We start from the raw sequence: 17383 nt of genomic DNA on the forward strand, positions 1-17383 counted from the left end.
AGGGACGACGCACATCCCACCAACAGCTGCAGTGAGCCTGGCCGAGGGAAAATTGCTTTCCTTGCTATACAATTGCTTCCAAATCTCTGGTCAAAAGCAACAGAGGGACAGACAACGTCTTCCTGAGGGCTCTCTTCCCCACGCAAGTGGAAATTTGAGGGCAAACGCTGACAGCGAAGCCACTGAAGGCACCCGGGGTAGGGGAGGGCCGGTCCCCCTCCCGCACCCGAGGACCGACAGGGGGGCTCCCCCGGGACTCCCCGCCACGCCGCGGGTCCCTCCCTCCATCCCTGACGGAGCGGCGGGGACAAACAGCCCCGCCACCCCGCCAGATGCCGACCAGTGCCGAGCCACGCTGTGCCGAAGGAAGGGGCGACCGGGGCGGAGGAGTGCAGAGGGGTGGGGAGGGGGCAGCGCCCTGCGGCTACATCAGCCCCCGCCTGCTCAGAGCCGGGGCTTGCAGCTGAGCCGCCCAACGGCCCTCAGGCGGTAGCGACCGGGGGACGCTGAGGAAGAGCCGCCTGCGAGGCCCAGCGTCGGCGGGCGGGCCGGACACACCGACCGAGCAGCCGCGGCCCGCGGCGGGGAGGGGAGACCGGCAGCCCAACCCGCACCAGCAGCGCCATGGCCACCAAGGTGAGCAGCCCCCGGCGCGGCCCGGGGGCTCGTGAGGCGGCTCCGGGGGGTCGTGAGGCGGCTCCGGGGCGCCCCCTGCGCCGGAACCCCGGGCGTCTTGCAGGCCCGGTGGAGGGGCTCGGCGGGCGGGACGGGCGGCGGGTCGGGGGAGTCAGTCCCCTCCCTGGGGCCTGCCCCTCGCCGCCGGCCGCGGGAAGGAAGAAGTGGGCCGACTGCTCCTGCCGCGCTTCGCTCGGGCCTCGCTGCCGCTGCCCGGCCCCTCTGAGCGGTGTGGAGGGCTCGGTGGGGTAGCGTCGGTCTGGAGCAGGGGAAAGTTGTTTTCTGCTGTTCCTGCCTCGCCGCTCCCCGGCTCGGCCGGAGCGACTGCAGGGTCGAAAAGCCTCCGGAGGCTGAGGGCTGATGTTCCGCCTCCACAGTGCCCTGTGGATCGGTGCCGGCCGGCGGATCGCGGCGGTGGCCGGAGAGGCCTCCGCCGCTGGCGGGCCCCGCCGCGAGGCTGGGGACGTGGTGTCCTGGCGGCCTCCCCCCTCGGCCGCCCAGTCGCTTCAGGGCGACTCATGGAGCCCCCCTCGAGTGGCATCTAGGCGGTGGGTGTGTTGTGTCTCTTGTGGGAGCCCAGAGGCTGTAGAGTGCGACCTGTTAATAGTAAGGTCTGATCTTACAATTAGAAAAGCAGGAAGTGAAATTATTTTGTTGAGTTCTTCAACAGTATCTGTTATTAATACAACAGTCGAAATTAGCTCATCCTGTCTGAAACTGGTCTCTTTCTAAATTAACGATATTTATTTACTATATAGGTTGTTGAAAGCATCTCTGCTTGCATAGGTGTGAGTTAACATCCACTAGTAAATGTCATCTGTAAGTTGTCTAAATATCTCAGAAAGCTTTTTTGGTATTTGAAGTAATGCTTTGAGTCATCTGATTCCATAAACTTGGCTAGCAGTTCAAAAACTTCTTTTTATTGAGGCAGCTCTCATATTGTCCGCTACTTGTGTTGCACTTACCAGTACTGGAGAAATTCTTCCTCTTGAATGTGTCAAATTTAATGGATAAGTAGCTGCCTCTCTAGCCATTTCAGTTGATGCTTACTCATGTTTTGGTAAACTTCTCCAGAAGCACAGAGAAGTTGATTTTAGGCTTCAAAATCCCTTAGGCAGTTTAAGTATTGATGTAGTGAACTTTATGCCCTGTTGAGGTTTTAGAGTATTATTGATGGGATCAGTTTTAATATTGGTGGTTTCCACTGATTTGTGGAATGTGTGTATGGATAATGTGGATCAATCTAACTATTGTAGGGAGCAACAAAATTACTTCTGTGTGCACGTATACTTCATAATGCACAGTATGCGAAGTCCTGAGTCCTCATACTGTCAGAAAGTGGTTTAATGTTTCTCCTCTCACTTTGAGGTACATTATGGTCATGCAGTCCTGTGTTCTGTGACACACATGAAGGTGGTTTATTCACATTTGGAAACTTTTATTTTGCTTTTCTTTAATTAATATTTTGGAGTTGTTATAGGCTGAAACTGAAGGGTGCAGAATTTCTAACTTCATAACCAGGACTGGCCTTAAATATGATGGTGCAGGATTTTTCTTGCAAGAAAGATTTATTTTTTTTTCTACACGTTGAAAGTTTTAGTAGTTAACTTGAAGATTAAAATTGGAAAGTGATAGTAAAGAACTGTTATTTTATTGTTATTTTACTATGCTGGTAACTGAGAGCAGTAGTGAAGAGAAGCTTGCTTTATTTTCTGAGCTTCACCCAGGAGATGGGTGGCTCTTTGTGAATTGCCTTGCTTGGGATTTTAACTTGTTAAACTTGTGCAAATGTCAGCTATAGTGAAAGATACACTTCTTTAAGTGTAAGGGAGTAACTGACTCAAGAACTCTTTAGGAGTTTGGCCAACTAACCAGTCACCATTTCAATTGTGAAGTAATTTTTTTTTTTTGATGGCAAATAAATTACTTGCCTCCTTCCAAAATAGCTTGTTTTGAAAAGAAATATGCAAAGTGCATTTATATTGTATATGAAAAAGTTAACAAAACTTAACTATAATTTGTTATCTAATGTGTGAGTGTGAATTTCTCAAACTTTAAAGGTGTCAAATCCCATACAGCTGGTAGGGGCGACTGACAGTCAGGCCTGGCCTGCACTGCACAGGCTATTAGCGCTTCCTGAATTAATTTCTGTTTAAACTAGAATATACTTTCCAAGAAGGGCAGGGGAAAATTCAGTCTTCATTTGATGGAAAATCCTGTCTGTCTTTTGTGTGTGTGTGTGTGTATTTTGTTGGTTTTTTTTAACCATCAACTCTTGCTGTTGGCACTTTATTCTGGATCTAAATTTTTGCCCAGCTTCTGTTTCCAGTTTTATCCTTTTGTCTACAAGACTTAAAAATGCTTCTATCAAAGTGTGAGGTTTCCTGGGATGGAGAGGAAATAGGGAGTACTTCTATAGTTAGCTTGTGAACCCTGCTCAGTCTTCTTGCCTCCCACTTTGATAAACTACAGCCGTTATGTTCCTAGAGTTTTCCAGTATGAAGACCTGGTCTACAGTTGTAACTTGCTGTCTGTTCTGTTTAATCCGCTTGGATCTTCCCTGGACAATTAAAACTCACTGGATTTCTTACTGAAGTAAAAAATAAAAGCTTTTAGGGGAAAGAACTATTTTGATACAAAAAGGCCTTCACTCATGCTTTGCTAACATATTTGTGACTTGTAGCTTGATGGGGAGGCTTTTGTTGAAACATGTCAGTAGGCCCTAAGTACTCTGGAGGCTTTGGAAGCTGTGTCTGATGCTGTGAGCTGATTTAACAATAAGCATTTCTCCTTCTCCTTCCTTGCTACTCATCCTGTGCTCTCTTTACGTCCAGGAGTTGACTCCAGCACTTGCCAGGCCAGTCTGTGAGCTATTGCAAGTTGCTGAAGTAGCAAAATTAGCTGAATGGAAACACTGGGGCCATTTTCTCCAGTTCTAGGAAGGTGCAGTGGCTGAAAGTTTGCTCAGAGCTGATGTGAAAGGTTGAAGTGGGATGGTAAAATTGGGAGTGGGAAACTTTCCTGTTAAAGGTTGGAGGTATAAATGGGAAATGGAGGATATGAGACTTCTGGTGGTTGTTCTTTGGCCAGATCATTACTGTATTTTGGTAGTGGATTTTGTGATTCCCTAAACTCTTGCTCAAGGTCATATGCTCTAAAAATTGAAGCAAGTAAAAAAAACCAAACCCAAACAAAAAAACCAACCAACAAAAAAAAAAAAAACAAACAAAAAACCCAACCCAAAAGGATTGTTGAAGAGATGCTAACTTCAAACTTTTACTGTAATTTAGGTGAACCTTACTTCAGGGGTAGGCAGTTTCATATCCACACTTAAAGTATCTAGCTTAATGCATCAGTTCTTATTTTGGATGCTTCCTTCAGAAGTAGATTTGAGTTTACTAATTCCTTATTTTCAACTCTGTATTACAAAAGGAGGCAAAAAGTAGCTGAGCCTAAAAGAATAAAGCTTAAAAAAATATTCGAAACTCAGTTACAAAGAAAATGCAATGTTGTAAATGTGTTCATGATAATTGCTTGCAAAAGGCACAGATGAGATTCTCATTCTTTTGTTTGTACCTCCTTGACTTCTCTGGCCTTTCCTCTTCTTTTCCCACTAGAGTTTGCAAAGTCCCAGGTTTATCCTTGCCCTTTCTTTTGTTTTTGAGTTTCACTGAATAGGGAGAGCTGGAAATGTCAGGAAGCGATATGCTGACTTTTAAATAATGTGCTCCTTACCTCAGTTTATTTTTGGAGTTATTTATTGTTTTAAATGCAGGCAAGCCATTTTATTGAAAAGACTGATGTTTTGCCTTTTTTGGAGTCCTAATTTCAGAAGGAGGTGATGATATTAAAAGAAGTTGATAGGTTATGTGCACGCTGGTAGTCAAGACAATTCTTCTGGAACCTGCGCTTCAAATGTGCGGTGAGGGCTTTAGTTTAACAGTTGAAGTTGGAACTAGGAGCCAATAAACTCTGATTTATAGGAGTAATACTGAAGTTGGTGACATTACTTTTGCAAGCTAGGTATTTCACAAGGCAGGTATTGATAATCTTTGTAAGGTTGGGCCCGTCTTAGTGTCAATTGCAACAAATTTTTCTTTGTAACTTCAGGGGCCCCTGTATCACACTGTTAAATTCTTAATTGTTCAATGTTTTGTCTACTTTAAGACCCCAGGTATCTGGTTCTGTTTGTATAACTGGCCCCTTTTTTGTGGGGGGAAAAAGCCCCTTGAGGTGAAAGGTTAGACTGAATATGCTGATTTTAAAGGAAGGTATAGCTTACCAATACTTCTAAAACATGGAAATGTTGTTGAAGGCTTTGTTTTTCCATCTGATCATGATGCATTATCTCTTGTGAATGTCCCTAAGCAGGTATAGTTAAATTATCATGGTTCTAGTAGTTGAAGTTAGGGAAATAATTATTTATATATTAAAATTTCAGCTAGGAAAGAATAACACATTAGACTTCAAATAAAGATTATTTTGCTTAAGTGTGTATCCTTCCTTTCAGCTTTCTTTTTGGTTCTCTATTGCTCTTATTAGTGTAACAAAGCCTCAAATTTTCCTTTGTGCCATGATGAAGCTGTTTGTATGTTTGCATTATGAATCAGGCAGAAACAATTCTTTGTTCTTTTTGCAGCTGGGAAACGCAACTCCCTCTGTGATAAACCCTCCAAAATACACAAACTTTGTGTTCTGAAAGTCTGCCTTCTATATTGTCCTAACTTTGAAAGTAGGCTTTTCTAGGAAACTGCATCTTAAGAGAATATTCACTTAGTAAATCTTAATACAGCTGTGAGTTGAAATGAGCTTCTGTGCAGATTATTTCATAATCCATTCAGCATGTTTCACTATTTAAGTTCAGGAAAGCAAGATGTAATAAAAAGAATGAGATTACAGTTGTTTTATATATGTAGGATGTGATGGAACAAAACTAAAAGTGAAGTAAGAATTTTGATTTTTCATGGTCTCAATTATATGAAAAGTTGGGGGATTTTTTTTAACTGTAATTAAGTAGATGTGAAAATTTGGACTTTTCATATTATTTTGGTGTGGTGGTTGGTTTGGGACTTTTTGTTTGTGGTTTTTGTTTGGTTTTGGTTTAGTTTGGTTTTTGTTGTGGGTTTTTGTTGTTGTTTTTTTTTTAAGGGGCAACAAGATGGCTAGAGAAGGTGAAAATGTCAGATAATGCAAATTTACTGGAGGTTCCTGACCTGGAGTAAGATGTTAGGATGAGCACAAGAGCTGATAGAATCTTATTTTATGAAGATACAGGTTTTTCTGTTCTTTTATTTTTCTCCCTGACAGTATGATTTTTCTAAAGTTTTGTGATAAAGTGGGTTTATGTTGCCTTGCAGCAATTACTAGTGCAAGGTTTCTGATGTCTGTGCTGGTAAACTGGTGAGAGTCCATATGATGCTATGCCTGCGTAATGATTCCTCTGACTCAGTTTTTCAAAGTTATTTCAAGCACCTAGTCATTGAGTCATCAGAGACTCATAACCAGGGGTTGTTATTTAGAAACATGATTACAGTAGCTAAAGAGAAGGAAGTCTGGTATCAGATGATGTAATAAGTTTCATATGGGTTATAGATTTGTCAGTTCAGATTTTTGCTCTGATAGCATTTCTCCATATATCAGTGTTTCAGCAAGGAGTCTTTACAGTTAACTGTGGTTTTGTAAAAACACATTTATTTTACTCCATTCTTTCAAGGTTTTTCTCTGTCAATTGTATTCCTCATTTAGAACCTCTGATTTTTTTCAGGTCTTGAAAAAGCCCCTGAAGCAGGGAATATCCACACATTCTTGTGTTTATAAAAACCTACTTATTTGATTTGGCTATCTGCCAAATTTCAGAGTTTACAGAGATTGCGAAGGGAAAAATGGTAGGAAAACTTTTCAGTTTTAAATATATGGGTTCCCTCCTGTATTATGTTTACTAGTAATTCTGATGTTGGAAGCAGTCTTGCAAAACTTTACAAAAGCAGGTAATGGAGACTGTAAAATACTGGGAGTGATTTGTTTCTGCAAACACTGCAGCAGGAGAGATCAACATTTAGCTATCTGAAATTACTTAAAGTAAATAACTATTAGTGTTCAGCATTTAGAACTAACTAATAGCTAATCTATTTTAAAGCATATTTTACAATTACAAGGTCATTCACATTCACTTTACGCTTCTCTGAGAGCCAGAGGTTGTGCTTTTATTTTCTTTAGTTGTATTCCTGCTCTCTCAGTGATTTATGACTGGAAAGGAGTTTCCCAAGTAACACAAAGTTCAAAAAAACAAGCAGTGTTGTAGTAGTCCAGTAAGTATAATATAAGTGTTACTGAGGAGGGAAAAAATAGATGTATATTGCTTACTGGAATATTTAATCTAAGCTCTGACTGAGCCTTATCAGTTTGTTGGGTTTTTTTCCAAAGGGTTTTTTTCCCCTTTGAGCTATTAGTAAGAAATATCTGTGAGGTGGGGGGTGTGAGGGAGAGGTAGTTAAGGCCAGGATCATTGAACTTTGACAGACAGTCGTCTGTAAGAACCGCAGTAAGAGAAGGGCATGAGGGTCAACTCTTCTTTTAGGGAGCTGGCTTTACACAGGGTGATCCAGCTGTTCTGTAGTTGTGAGTGGACATTCAGGATATGGCATGGTATGAAGGGCATGTGAGCCATCCCGGGCACTGCTAGTAAGTGTGCTGGGTAGAGTCAAACCAGTGACTTTGTGCATCTGAACAATTTTGCTGGTGTTAGTAAAAACTCTTAATTTCCTCCTGTATTTTAGAACAGCTCATTCCCCAGGCCCTGCCCCTTAAAGGAAGCCACTGTATAGGAGGGGTTTTCAATGTGCAAAGTAGGTGGCTGGAGGGAGGAGGAGGTGGTAGGAAGATTGGCAGTGCAGCTTGAGGGAGGTCCTCTGGGAGTCCAAGCAAAATAGCTGCTTCTGGGGATGGGCAACCATGCCTGACCTGGGGTTTCTGCAAGTGGGACTTGCCCAGGTGAAATCATTCAGTCCCACCTTGTAAAAAGTGGGACTGGTGTACAACTGGTTGATGGGCATTTTCTCATGACTTACTGTTGTGTTGCTGACTTCTGCTCTGAGTTGCCATCTGCTGCTCCTTGGCAAGAAAACTGTTGTGCTTTTATTTTGTGCATTCATATGGTATCTCTGTTTATACACAGTAGGTTTTGGACTTGCTTTGCTTTTCCCAGCCTTCTGAGACTCCAGCTCTCAATGCAAATATAAGCATAAATAAGTTGCCCTCTCAATTCTAGCTGAATTCAAGAAAAGCGTTTGTTTTCCTGGCTAATACAAGAAAATGGCTAATTTTGAAGAACAACTGTAAAAATCCTCTTAGCATAGCTTTAAAATGGTTCTCTTCTGTGTGAGGATTTTTTTAATTGGTTATGATTATATGTGCAATTTCCAGAGGAAAGCTGATTGATATAAGACTATTACATTTATTGTTCCTGTTGGTTCTGACTTAAATCCTAAGATTCCCTGGATAGCCTGTACAACTCATCTGTCTGTAGCCATAAGGCCATGGCTGATGAGACACATAATTTTGTCCTATGAAGTCTTTATAATTAAGGTTAAATGTTCTATTTCCTCCACTACATTAATGCGGGAGGGGGAGGGCTAAGATTTCATTCATTAATCAAATATTGCAATAACATATGATAATAGAATGTAATTAGTGCTTACCTAGTTACAGCAGTACTGTAATTTCCTCCCTTAATAGCCCTCTATTTGTCTTCTGAAAATGGTTGCTTATGGAATACAAAATTAAGCATCTTCCTTGATGCAAATAACTCCACCATATTCTTGGAAGCTTGTATATGGTGGTTGAATTGTAATTTTTATATCAACAGCTCTGTTGCGTTTTGTCAAGCTGCCAATTTTTCTAGTAATTTGTAAGGAAGCAGAAGTTCAGACTTTCTTTTCTGACTTCTTTGATGCTTTCTGTCACTGTAAAGGTTGCTGGTAGAAGAGTTTGTGTTTAATTGAAATAAATGAAAAATGGAGATTTGTAAAAGAGAAACTTGAAATGTTGTATGACTTAATCCAGTTCTGGCATTCATTAGCTCTATTTATTTTCTGGGGGGAGTGGGGGGTGGGGTGGTAGCGGTGGTGTTTTGGTGGGGGTTTTTTGATTTGAAGTGGGATAGAGCAATACTGCCAGTGTCCACATTGCATTAAATTGCTGCATTAAACTGCAGGTGACCAATGTCCAGTTCAAGTGCTGGGTGTTCTTTGGCCAGGTCTAATGACTGGGCTTTGCGTATTTGAGCTGCAGAAAAGCATAAAATAGCTGTAGGCTTGGATACATTAGAACCCTGAAAACCTGAACTTTGCCCATTTCTGGAGTCAAAAAGCTTCATCTGCTAAAATGGTAAAATGATATTCCAACATTTATGTTGGTATAATAGTTTCCTCGCTTGTCTTCATAAAATAAAGTAGACATAGAAATGGTTCAATTATTGGGCTTTCATAAAGTAGTGTTTCTAAAAAGGGCTAAGAGATCCCAAACAATTTGTATATTGATTAATGTTGGTTACTCAAGTAACAGAGAATTTAGCAGAAATACACATTGAGGATGTGTTCTGCTGATTTTTAGATTCCTTCCTAGATGTCTTCAATTAGCTTGCCATTGAGTTGTTTTCCTATTAATATTACCAGTGTTTGGGACTTCAAAGTAGTACAGATGTTCCATTCTGTATTTTACCAGGTCAAGCTTTATTTGAGGTAGCATCATTTTAACATGCAGGTAGTTTGCTTTGCTAGTTTTTCACTTGCTGTAGACTGGCCTGTGCTGGTACATTGAAGTGCACAACCTGTAATAGTATGGTGAGTCTGAAAAGATTTTAAATTCATTAGATAACTTTAGTGAAGCTTTGTGCCTCTCCAATTACTGGGATAATTACTGGTTTTCCTGATCTCTGCTCCTGTTGAGGCTGTGCAGTTGTGTGACTACAAGCTGTCTTAATGAGTAGGTCACAATGTGGCAATTTTTTCTGGCAAAGGCTCTAGGCTTTTTCTGAAACCTTCACCACTTCCTGGCTTTGTTCTTTGGGGACAGGACTGCGCAGGTACAATACTGGTCACCCTGAAGTTTGAAGCAAAAACATAAGGGGACTCGGAGTGTCAGGCTTCTGAAACACACAGTTAAATACTGGTTCAGCAAACTGCTTCAAGTGTTGCAGTTTGATTTCAGAGAGACAGTAATGACTAACCAAGGTAGATTTTAATCATGATTGAGATAAGTGTATCCTGCCTAACATCTGTAAACATCAAACCATGTTGTACTTGTTGTTGTATGTCCTGGTGTACCTGGAATTAACCTTCTAAAATTTGAAATAATTTTGTCCCTAGCCTATTTGGGGACCTGGAATAGGTTGGTATTAAGAAAGAAAAAATATGGGGAACTCTGGGCACTTGGAGCAGTGCAGTAAATAGATTCTGAAAAAGATCTGGTATCATTGGAGCTCTTCACTCACATTTAAAGATTTTGCAGTACATTGGTAATAACTTATAACTGGTTTATAAGTAACATTTTACACAAGAAAAACTTCAGGTGCTTAACCCAACTGAAAGCTGCGATCTGATTCACAGGAGTATCTGAGTCAGTATTTGGAAACATTTCGAAGTCACATGGGTGCGTTGCATGTATGTCTGCAACAGAATTTCCCTTGCTTCTGTATTGCTTCTGTTACTTGGTTTGACAGTGCCCTGTAAATAAGTCTGTATCATCCCACAATTTAGTGCATGATAGTTCTTTTGAAAGTATGAGAATTTAAATGCTCCTTTTTAAAACTACTGAGCTGCTTATAGATAATCCACAGGCTTTAAAATTCTTGAGCACTGTTGTAAACATGAAAAATATCAGTTTCTCTTTGCTTTTTCCATGCTCTGTGGCAGTGGTTATCTACCCACCTGATTAGTAACTGTATGGAAAGAAGCTATAATTTGCTTTAGTATCTAAAGATTTTAACATCTCTTATATTTAGCACTTCTGAGAGATCTTCATCTTTTAACCATTTTAGTCCTCATACTGCACCAGTAACTCTCAGTCCTAGATGCTTGAGCTGAACAGGGGCTTCCTGACGTGTAGGAATTCTCTCAAATGCAAGTTCTTAGTATGCATGCTGCCTGTAATGCTGGCCAGGAGTGTGTTTCAGTGGGCTTTGATGTGTGCTAATGTTTACTTACAGGTAGACAGCTATAAAGAAGCTCATGTTCTTTAAAACAAAAATTAGATGCACAACCAAAAATGAGCTGGACCAGCCTGAACAGAGTTCAGGTCTTCTCTCCTGACCAAAACCTGATTTTTAGCAAGGCAATGAAGTCCTGTGTGGTAGAGTGGAAGAACTCATCTGCCCTCACTGAGGAAAGCCCAAGTTGCTGTGAAGAGGCTAATAAGTCATTGTCTTTATTACTACAGAAAGCATTTCCAGTTCTCTTTAACACCTGAAAACTTGCCTAATCTCTTCTTTATTACATAACATCATACAAAAATGACTTCAAAGAAAGCTTATTGCACCTTTAATTCTAGAAGTGCCAGTGTGAGCCGCATGCGTGTTGGTGGTAATAAGGTATTTCATTGCTGTTCCTTACCCCGTGAACACTTCAAACTATTTTGTGCTTTTTGGAAACTCCTCATGCATTGTTAACCATTTTCTTGCAATATGAGATAATGAATACTTAATTAAATACCTTCCTGAATATTGTAAACACATGCAGCTTGTGAGGCTGAAAAGGAGCTCCCTTTCCACTTCTCCTCTGTCAGCAGGTATGTTTTATTAGCTGGAAGAAATAATGCAAGTCTGTTTCTTAGCTTTTTATTTGTATTTAATTTGCTTCTAATGTTCTTATGGTTAGTGGTGTTGACTTCAAATGGCTAGCTGCAGGCTATACTTTAAATAAGTAATATACTTTAAATTTTAGGGTTGAAAAACTGCTAAGAAAGTGAGCGAGATGGTCAAGAGACACAATATTTATTGTGAAATTGTAGAGTAATGTGAGGATCTAGCAGTTACAGCTGATGAGGTACTTGGAGTAATGATACCTGAGTATTTTGACCTCTCTTGTCCCAAAGTGGTGTTCTGGTTTCATTCAATGAACTTGGTTTCATTTTTTGGATGATTTTGTTTTAATTCTGATGTTGCTGAAAGCAATAAGGAAATTGCGTTATAAAAGAAGTGTAATACTAAAGGGATTTATTTTAGACAATTGAATTTTAATTTTTACCTATTGTTTAATAAAATCACAATAAAAAACTGTTTGAAGGCATAGTTTGGTTTCTTCAGGCGAGTATGCTTCTTGTCTCATAGAAATGCCTGTGAGAGGAGCATGTGTAGAGATTTCTTTACAGTAGGCAGGACAGGAGGTAGTTGCTTCTTCAGGCTGAGAGGCATAAGGACTTGAAGAGACACTTAATATTTCTGCATAGGCTATGGAAATGTACACTTTGTCAATCAGTCTGATGCAGTTGTCATGGAGAAGCTAAAATGAAGAGTAATTCTTTTTGGTCAGATCATAGCTGCAGATGTTGCAGCAGCTGCAGTGAAAATCTCTTCAGTCTTGGAGTATTTACTGGCTTTTGGATGAGTTTGGCTTTCAGGGTAAAGGGTTGGGGAAAGGTTAAGTCTGTCTAAACAATCTCCACGTTGGAAGAAAGGTAGTATCCTCCGTGCTCTGAGATGGGAAAGAAGCAACGGGACTCCTGCCTGTGTTTCTGAAGCACTTGGTGTTTTTCTGAGCTCTTTGGACATTAGTTGTTTTAAACTTCTCACAGTACCCTTAGTAATATCCACAGTGGGACTTAGCATGTGTTTTGACTTGCTGAGAGTATTTTTTCAAAGATTCATTAAAATGGGTCAGTTAAGGTAGTCTGTGAAATGAAACAATGGTTAAACTGTCACTTGGAGCCTTGCCTGCCCTGCTTACATCATTTCTGTAGCTTTGCTAAGGTAATAAAGACGGCTTTAAAGCTGATAACAAGTCAGACGTCTTGCAGTTGTTCTAAACTACCTCAAAAACAATATTAGACAGTAATCACAGTGCAGATTGCTGTAAAAGATCAAACAGTACAGAGCTGAACATGCAAAAATAATCTCAATTCCCTTTTGTTGGCAAAGTATTGCCACTTTTTAGACTACATGCTTCATTTTGAACTGTTCTTTTGGATGTAATCAAAAGATACTGCCGATTTCTGAACTTACTGATCTGCAGCTAGTATTTTGTCTTTATTCTTTTATTTCTGCTTCCTCAATTTCTCTAATCCTGGGATCCTAACCTGCTGTTTCTGTTTTGTTCTCTTAGAACTGCCATGTAAAAGATGTGTTTTATTTCTAAAAACAATATTGGTGAGAAAAGTCTGGGAGAGGAAAAAAAAAAAGTACAAAACCAAACAAAACAAATAGACAAGCGACACCTCCTTTCCCAAACCAATCCAACCCACCAACCAAAACCCAAACCAGAAAAAAACCTCCCTCAAAAATGTGGCAGCCCCTCCCCCCAAAGAACAGATGTCCAAAAACCCTGTGGTAGAAAATGAATAAAATGTTTGTGAAGACAGAAAATGTGTTTTACTATTCTGTGTTTCCAGATGTAGTCAGCTTGCTGCTTACCGGTGTTTCTCAAGAAGCTGTTTTCAAAGGCTTACGTTTATAAGACCTACTGAAGAATATTTGTATTACCTAATACAGTTTTTGTAGCAAACCTCTCTGAAGTTTATTCATAACAGAAGTGTTACTGGAGTTATTTGACCAAAAGCCCTTTGTCCTTCATTCCAGCTAAAAGCTTAAGCTGCTGTCCTAGAAGAGCAGTTCAGGTCTGCTTACTGCCAAGCCTGTTTAAAATTCGAGGACTTCAGTTCTGAAGAGGAGTCCTAGCTAATGGTTAACTTCTTTATAAAAATGTTTTACAAGGCTTCCCAAATGATGTTTCTGCTTCTCTAGTGGGATGCAGGTTTCTCTGAAAAGATTTATCTGCCCCATTTACTTTCAAAAACAAAATGGAATTTGTTCCTCTTTTTAATCTCCTCCTGTGAATCTGGGAACTGCTGCCACCAACAACAGTAGGACCAGAAACTGGAGGTGAGGCATGAACCTGGAAGGTGTTGCCCTCCTTGCTGCTGTGATACAGCAGAGGTATTTCTGAGACAGTGACATCAGGCAAATGGAAACCTTTTTCCTTTTTATAGTAGTTTGTAACTGAATGTCAAGAATTTAAATAGGGTTGGGGCTGATGCCTCTGCCCAAAGAAAGGCTAAAGGGTTTTCCATTTTAACAATACACTTATTAAATTTGGGGAAAACAGCTAGGGACTTAGTTTCACTTTAGAATTTGTGGAGTTTATACTACTTTCCCATTAAATCTGAACAGTAGGAAAGTAGCATCAAAACTTACTTGTCATGAGTTCTTAGGCACTCGATTTCCTAACTCAGCAAATGAGCCCAAAAATGCAAGTGTTACAGAGAGTACCAGCAAAAAAATTGAGGAATGTATTTGAGACATCAATATATGAATTGTTACAGATGTGCTCAAATGCTTAATGTTCTGTAATAATTTATTTCTGCAGTATTGTGAATCTTTTTATATATTATCAGTTTCTTAAACTGCATTAAGGCAAAAATAAATTTTGTTTATAACTTTTCTCCTGTTTTCTAGTTGGTTTGTTGTTTGTTTGTGCTGGTTTGTTTTTTTTCTTTTTTTAGCAACATGTGAAACAGACATCTGGAACAGGTGAATAGATAGACTTTGGCACAATGACTTTATTAAATTCTGTGTCTCTCTCTTGGTTTTCCTTCCCTACAATCTGAATACTTCCAGATTTTTTTTTAGTAACTTTATTTCCCTGCTGCATCTGGAGATGTATCTGTTCTCTTATTACACATAAATACATCTTACCTTTCCAGTTTGGTCATTACTGTGGGATGTTTTGAGAGTTTTCCTGAGCACTGGTAAAATCTGCCTGTGTCCTGGTGAGCACACATCATTCTTACGGATAAAAGCAAGAACTTCATACTATGGTGAGCTACTTGAAAGCTAAGAAGGCTCCCTGGTTAAGAAAGCTGCTTTTCCCATGGTTCAGATGCTTAGCATCTGAGTGTTGTTAAATTGACTTGCAGGACCTGGATAAGTATTAGTAACCTGCTGTAAAAAGACATGATTTAACACCTTCATCTATTAGTGCTGAGGGGAAAAGCCTGGAGGGTGGCACATTTTAACCCCTATGTAAAATGTTCTTGTATTTCAAAAGGTATGCTGATTGGTTTACTTTTTAAGGAAAGTAAGGCAGCTTATTCTTATATTTGCATGGAGGCCTGCTTTACTGCTGGAAAGAAAACAGTGTTAATACTGAAAACAGTTTTCTTCATCTTGGTTTTACGTGACATGATCTCAAAGTGCTGAAAGCCTCAGTTCAGAATGAAAAGCTTTCATGCAAGGAAGCTTTCAGAGTATATGGGGAACATGGTTTTCTGCAATGTTGTGTTTCTCTAGTGGAGAAGACCAAGTGATTGAGTTGTTATGCACGTGGTTCAGATTAGCTTTGTCAGTTGAACTACAACATACAAATTTTTGCTTGGCTCTATTTTTATTTACACTGACTTAAAGTGTTTGTTACCAGCCAGAAGTATTTCCACATGATAACCAGGGGAGGGGGAGAAGTTGTGCTTTTTCTCGTTTTATGTCAGAAGAAGGGATGTGTGGATGGGAATCATAAGACCCTGCAGTTTTGGGGCAGGCAGGGCTTGATGGTGAATGTCTGTCTTCCGGGACTTACTTTTTTCCTATCACATAGCTTGCTTTCAACAGAAATCATGATTTTTGCTGTCATCTTCATGGCAGAAACAATTAGGCTTTAGGTTTGTTTTTGTTCCTTCCCCTGACCTGACAAGAAGGACCTCATTGCTGTACACAGTGTCTAATGTTGTTAGTGATGCCAATATAAAATTGTTTTTCTTGGATTTAGTTTGTTTGGTTTGGTTTTGGGGTTGGGTTTTTTTTTGTGTGAGTTGAGGTAACTAACGTGTATGTCTACCTGGTGAAGAGGAGACCATAGCCTTGTCTTTTTCAAGATGTGCTAGCGAAATTGCCGTGTTTCCTGAAGTAAATTTTCTGCTGATTGTAATTCTATATAAACTGGAGAAATAAGGGCTGTGATGTAGTCTACATTGAGTATTGATGTTTTTGTTATGGCTGTCAGTGTTGTCTATTTCTGTTTTCCTTTTTCTGACCTATAGTCTCGCTTTTCTTTTTGTTGTCTTTTGAAACTTCAGCATTGGCATCAATCATCACATAAAATAATGTATTCATTACTTCTGGGGCACATAAAGACTTGAGGTGTAAATAATAAGGTGTTAAATTTATAAGTTCTACTAGTGTCAGTTTTCTTTCAGGGGAAGAGAAGCTTAGATAGACTTTAAACTTGACCACAACAGACCCTCTATCTTATGTACTGTTTAAATGAAAAGCTAAAACTTTGATTCTAGATCTTCCTTTAAGAGTCAAGGGGAAAAAACATGCAGCTGCTCTCTGAATCCATTTAAACAGTTTATGAGAAAATAAATACAGTCCCTCTAATTCCTGAGAGCTTTCTCTACTTTTAGATTGGAAAGGAATTTAATAGCAGACAATTAAAAGATGTTTGGGACCGTAATTTTAAGCCATGTCATAATTCCTTGTCTAAAGTAGAACCGTTCTTTAAAAGTTAAACAACTTTGTCCATATTTCAAACACTACATTTCTTTATGTAGCGTAGTAGTCAGTATATAGCAAAGCTCTTGTATGTCTGAGCACTTCCATGAAGTTGGTTTTGTTTTTCCTTCTCTCCCTCAAGCCAATATGTAACAGGCCTGCTCTCACTGTTTGTGCATTTGCATAGTTCCTCCTGTGTACAGAGAATTTCAAAACAATTTACGTACAACTTTTTATGTACAGCAGTGCTTACTTACATCTGCCGTTACTTGTTTTTGTGAATTGCTTGCTCTCTGAAACAGTTCACTTTACCCAAATTGGAGTTGGAATGTCTTGGGGGGGGGGTGGGGTGGTGTTAATTGGATTGTTTGCTTTCTAATTGGAAGTTAGAAGCCTTACCTTTTCCTGGAAAAGGTTGTACAGATAGTTCTGGACATGGCAGAGAACAGCCAGTTTTAAACTGTGAATCTTCCTGGAAAATAATCATAGAATGGTTTGGGTTGGAAGGGACCTTAAGATCATCTAGTTCCAGCCCCCCTGCCATGGGCAGGGATGCCTCACGCTGTAACATGTTGCCAAAGGCTCCATTCAGCCTGGCCTTGAACACTGCCAGGGATAGAGCATTCACAACTTCTTTGGGCAACCTGTTCTGGTGCCTCACAGTAAAGAACTTCTTCCTTATATCCAACCTGAACTTCCCTGTTCAAAGTTGAACCCATTGCCCCTTGTCCTGTTGCTGAATAGGAATAGGCTGAATAGCCCCTGATGAAGAGTCCCTCCCTGGCATCTCTGTAGGCTTCCTTCAGATATTGGAAGGCTGCTATGAGGTCTCCACACAGCCTTCTCTTCTCCAGGCTGAACAGCCCCAGTTTTCTCAGCCTGTCTTCATATGGGAGGTGCACCTGCCCCTTATCATCCTTGTGGCCTCCTTCGAGCTTCCTCCAACAGCTCCATGTCATCCTTGTATTGAGGACACCAGAACTGCACACACGCCGAGCAGGGTCTCACAAGAGC

General features: G+C 40.3%; 1 protein-coding gene across 2 annotated transcripts in view; it reads left to right on the forward strand.

Moving 5' to 3' along the window:
• Positions 1-243: 243 nt before the first annotated feature.
• Positions 244-17383, forward strand: part of SNX9 (sorting nexin 9) — a 59793-nt gene continuing 42653 nt past the window's right edge. The window contains exon 1 of one of the 2 annotated variants that reach the window (XM_062640783.1): positions 244-636. In XM_062640783.1, the coding sequence (XP_062496767.1) occupies positions 625-636 (12 nt within the window). In that variant the 5' untranslated portion in view covers positions 244-624. The remainder of the gene's footprint in view (positions 637-17383) is intronic. The other variant, XM_062640782.1, reaches the window with a different exon arrangement.

Source organism: Pezoporus occidentalis, unplaced genomic scaffold, assembly GCF_034315485.1.
Source record: "Pezoporus occidentalis ecotype Australia unplaced genomic scaffold, CSIRO_AGI_Poc_V1 ctg67, whole genome shotgun sequence".
In the NCBI taxonomy this organism is placed as follows: Eukaryota; Metazoa; Chordata; class Aves; order Psittaciformes; family Psittacidae; genus Pezoporus; species Pezoporus occidentalis.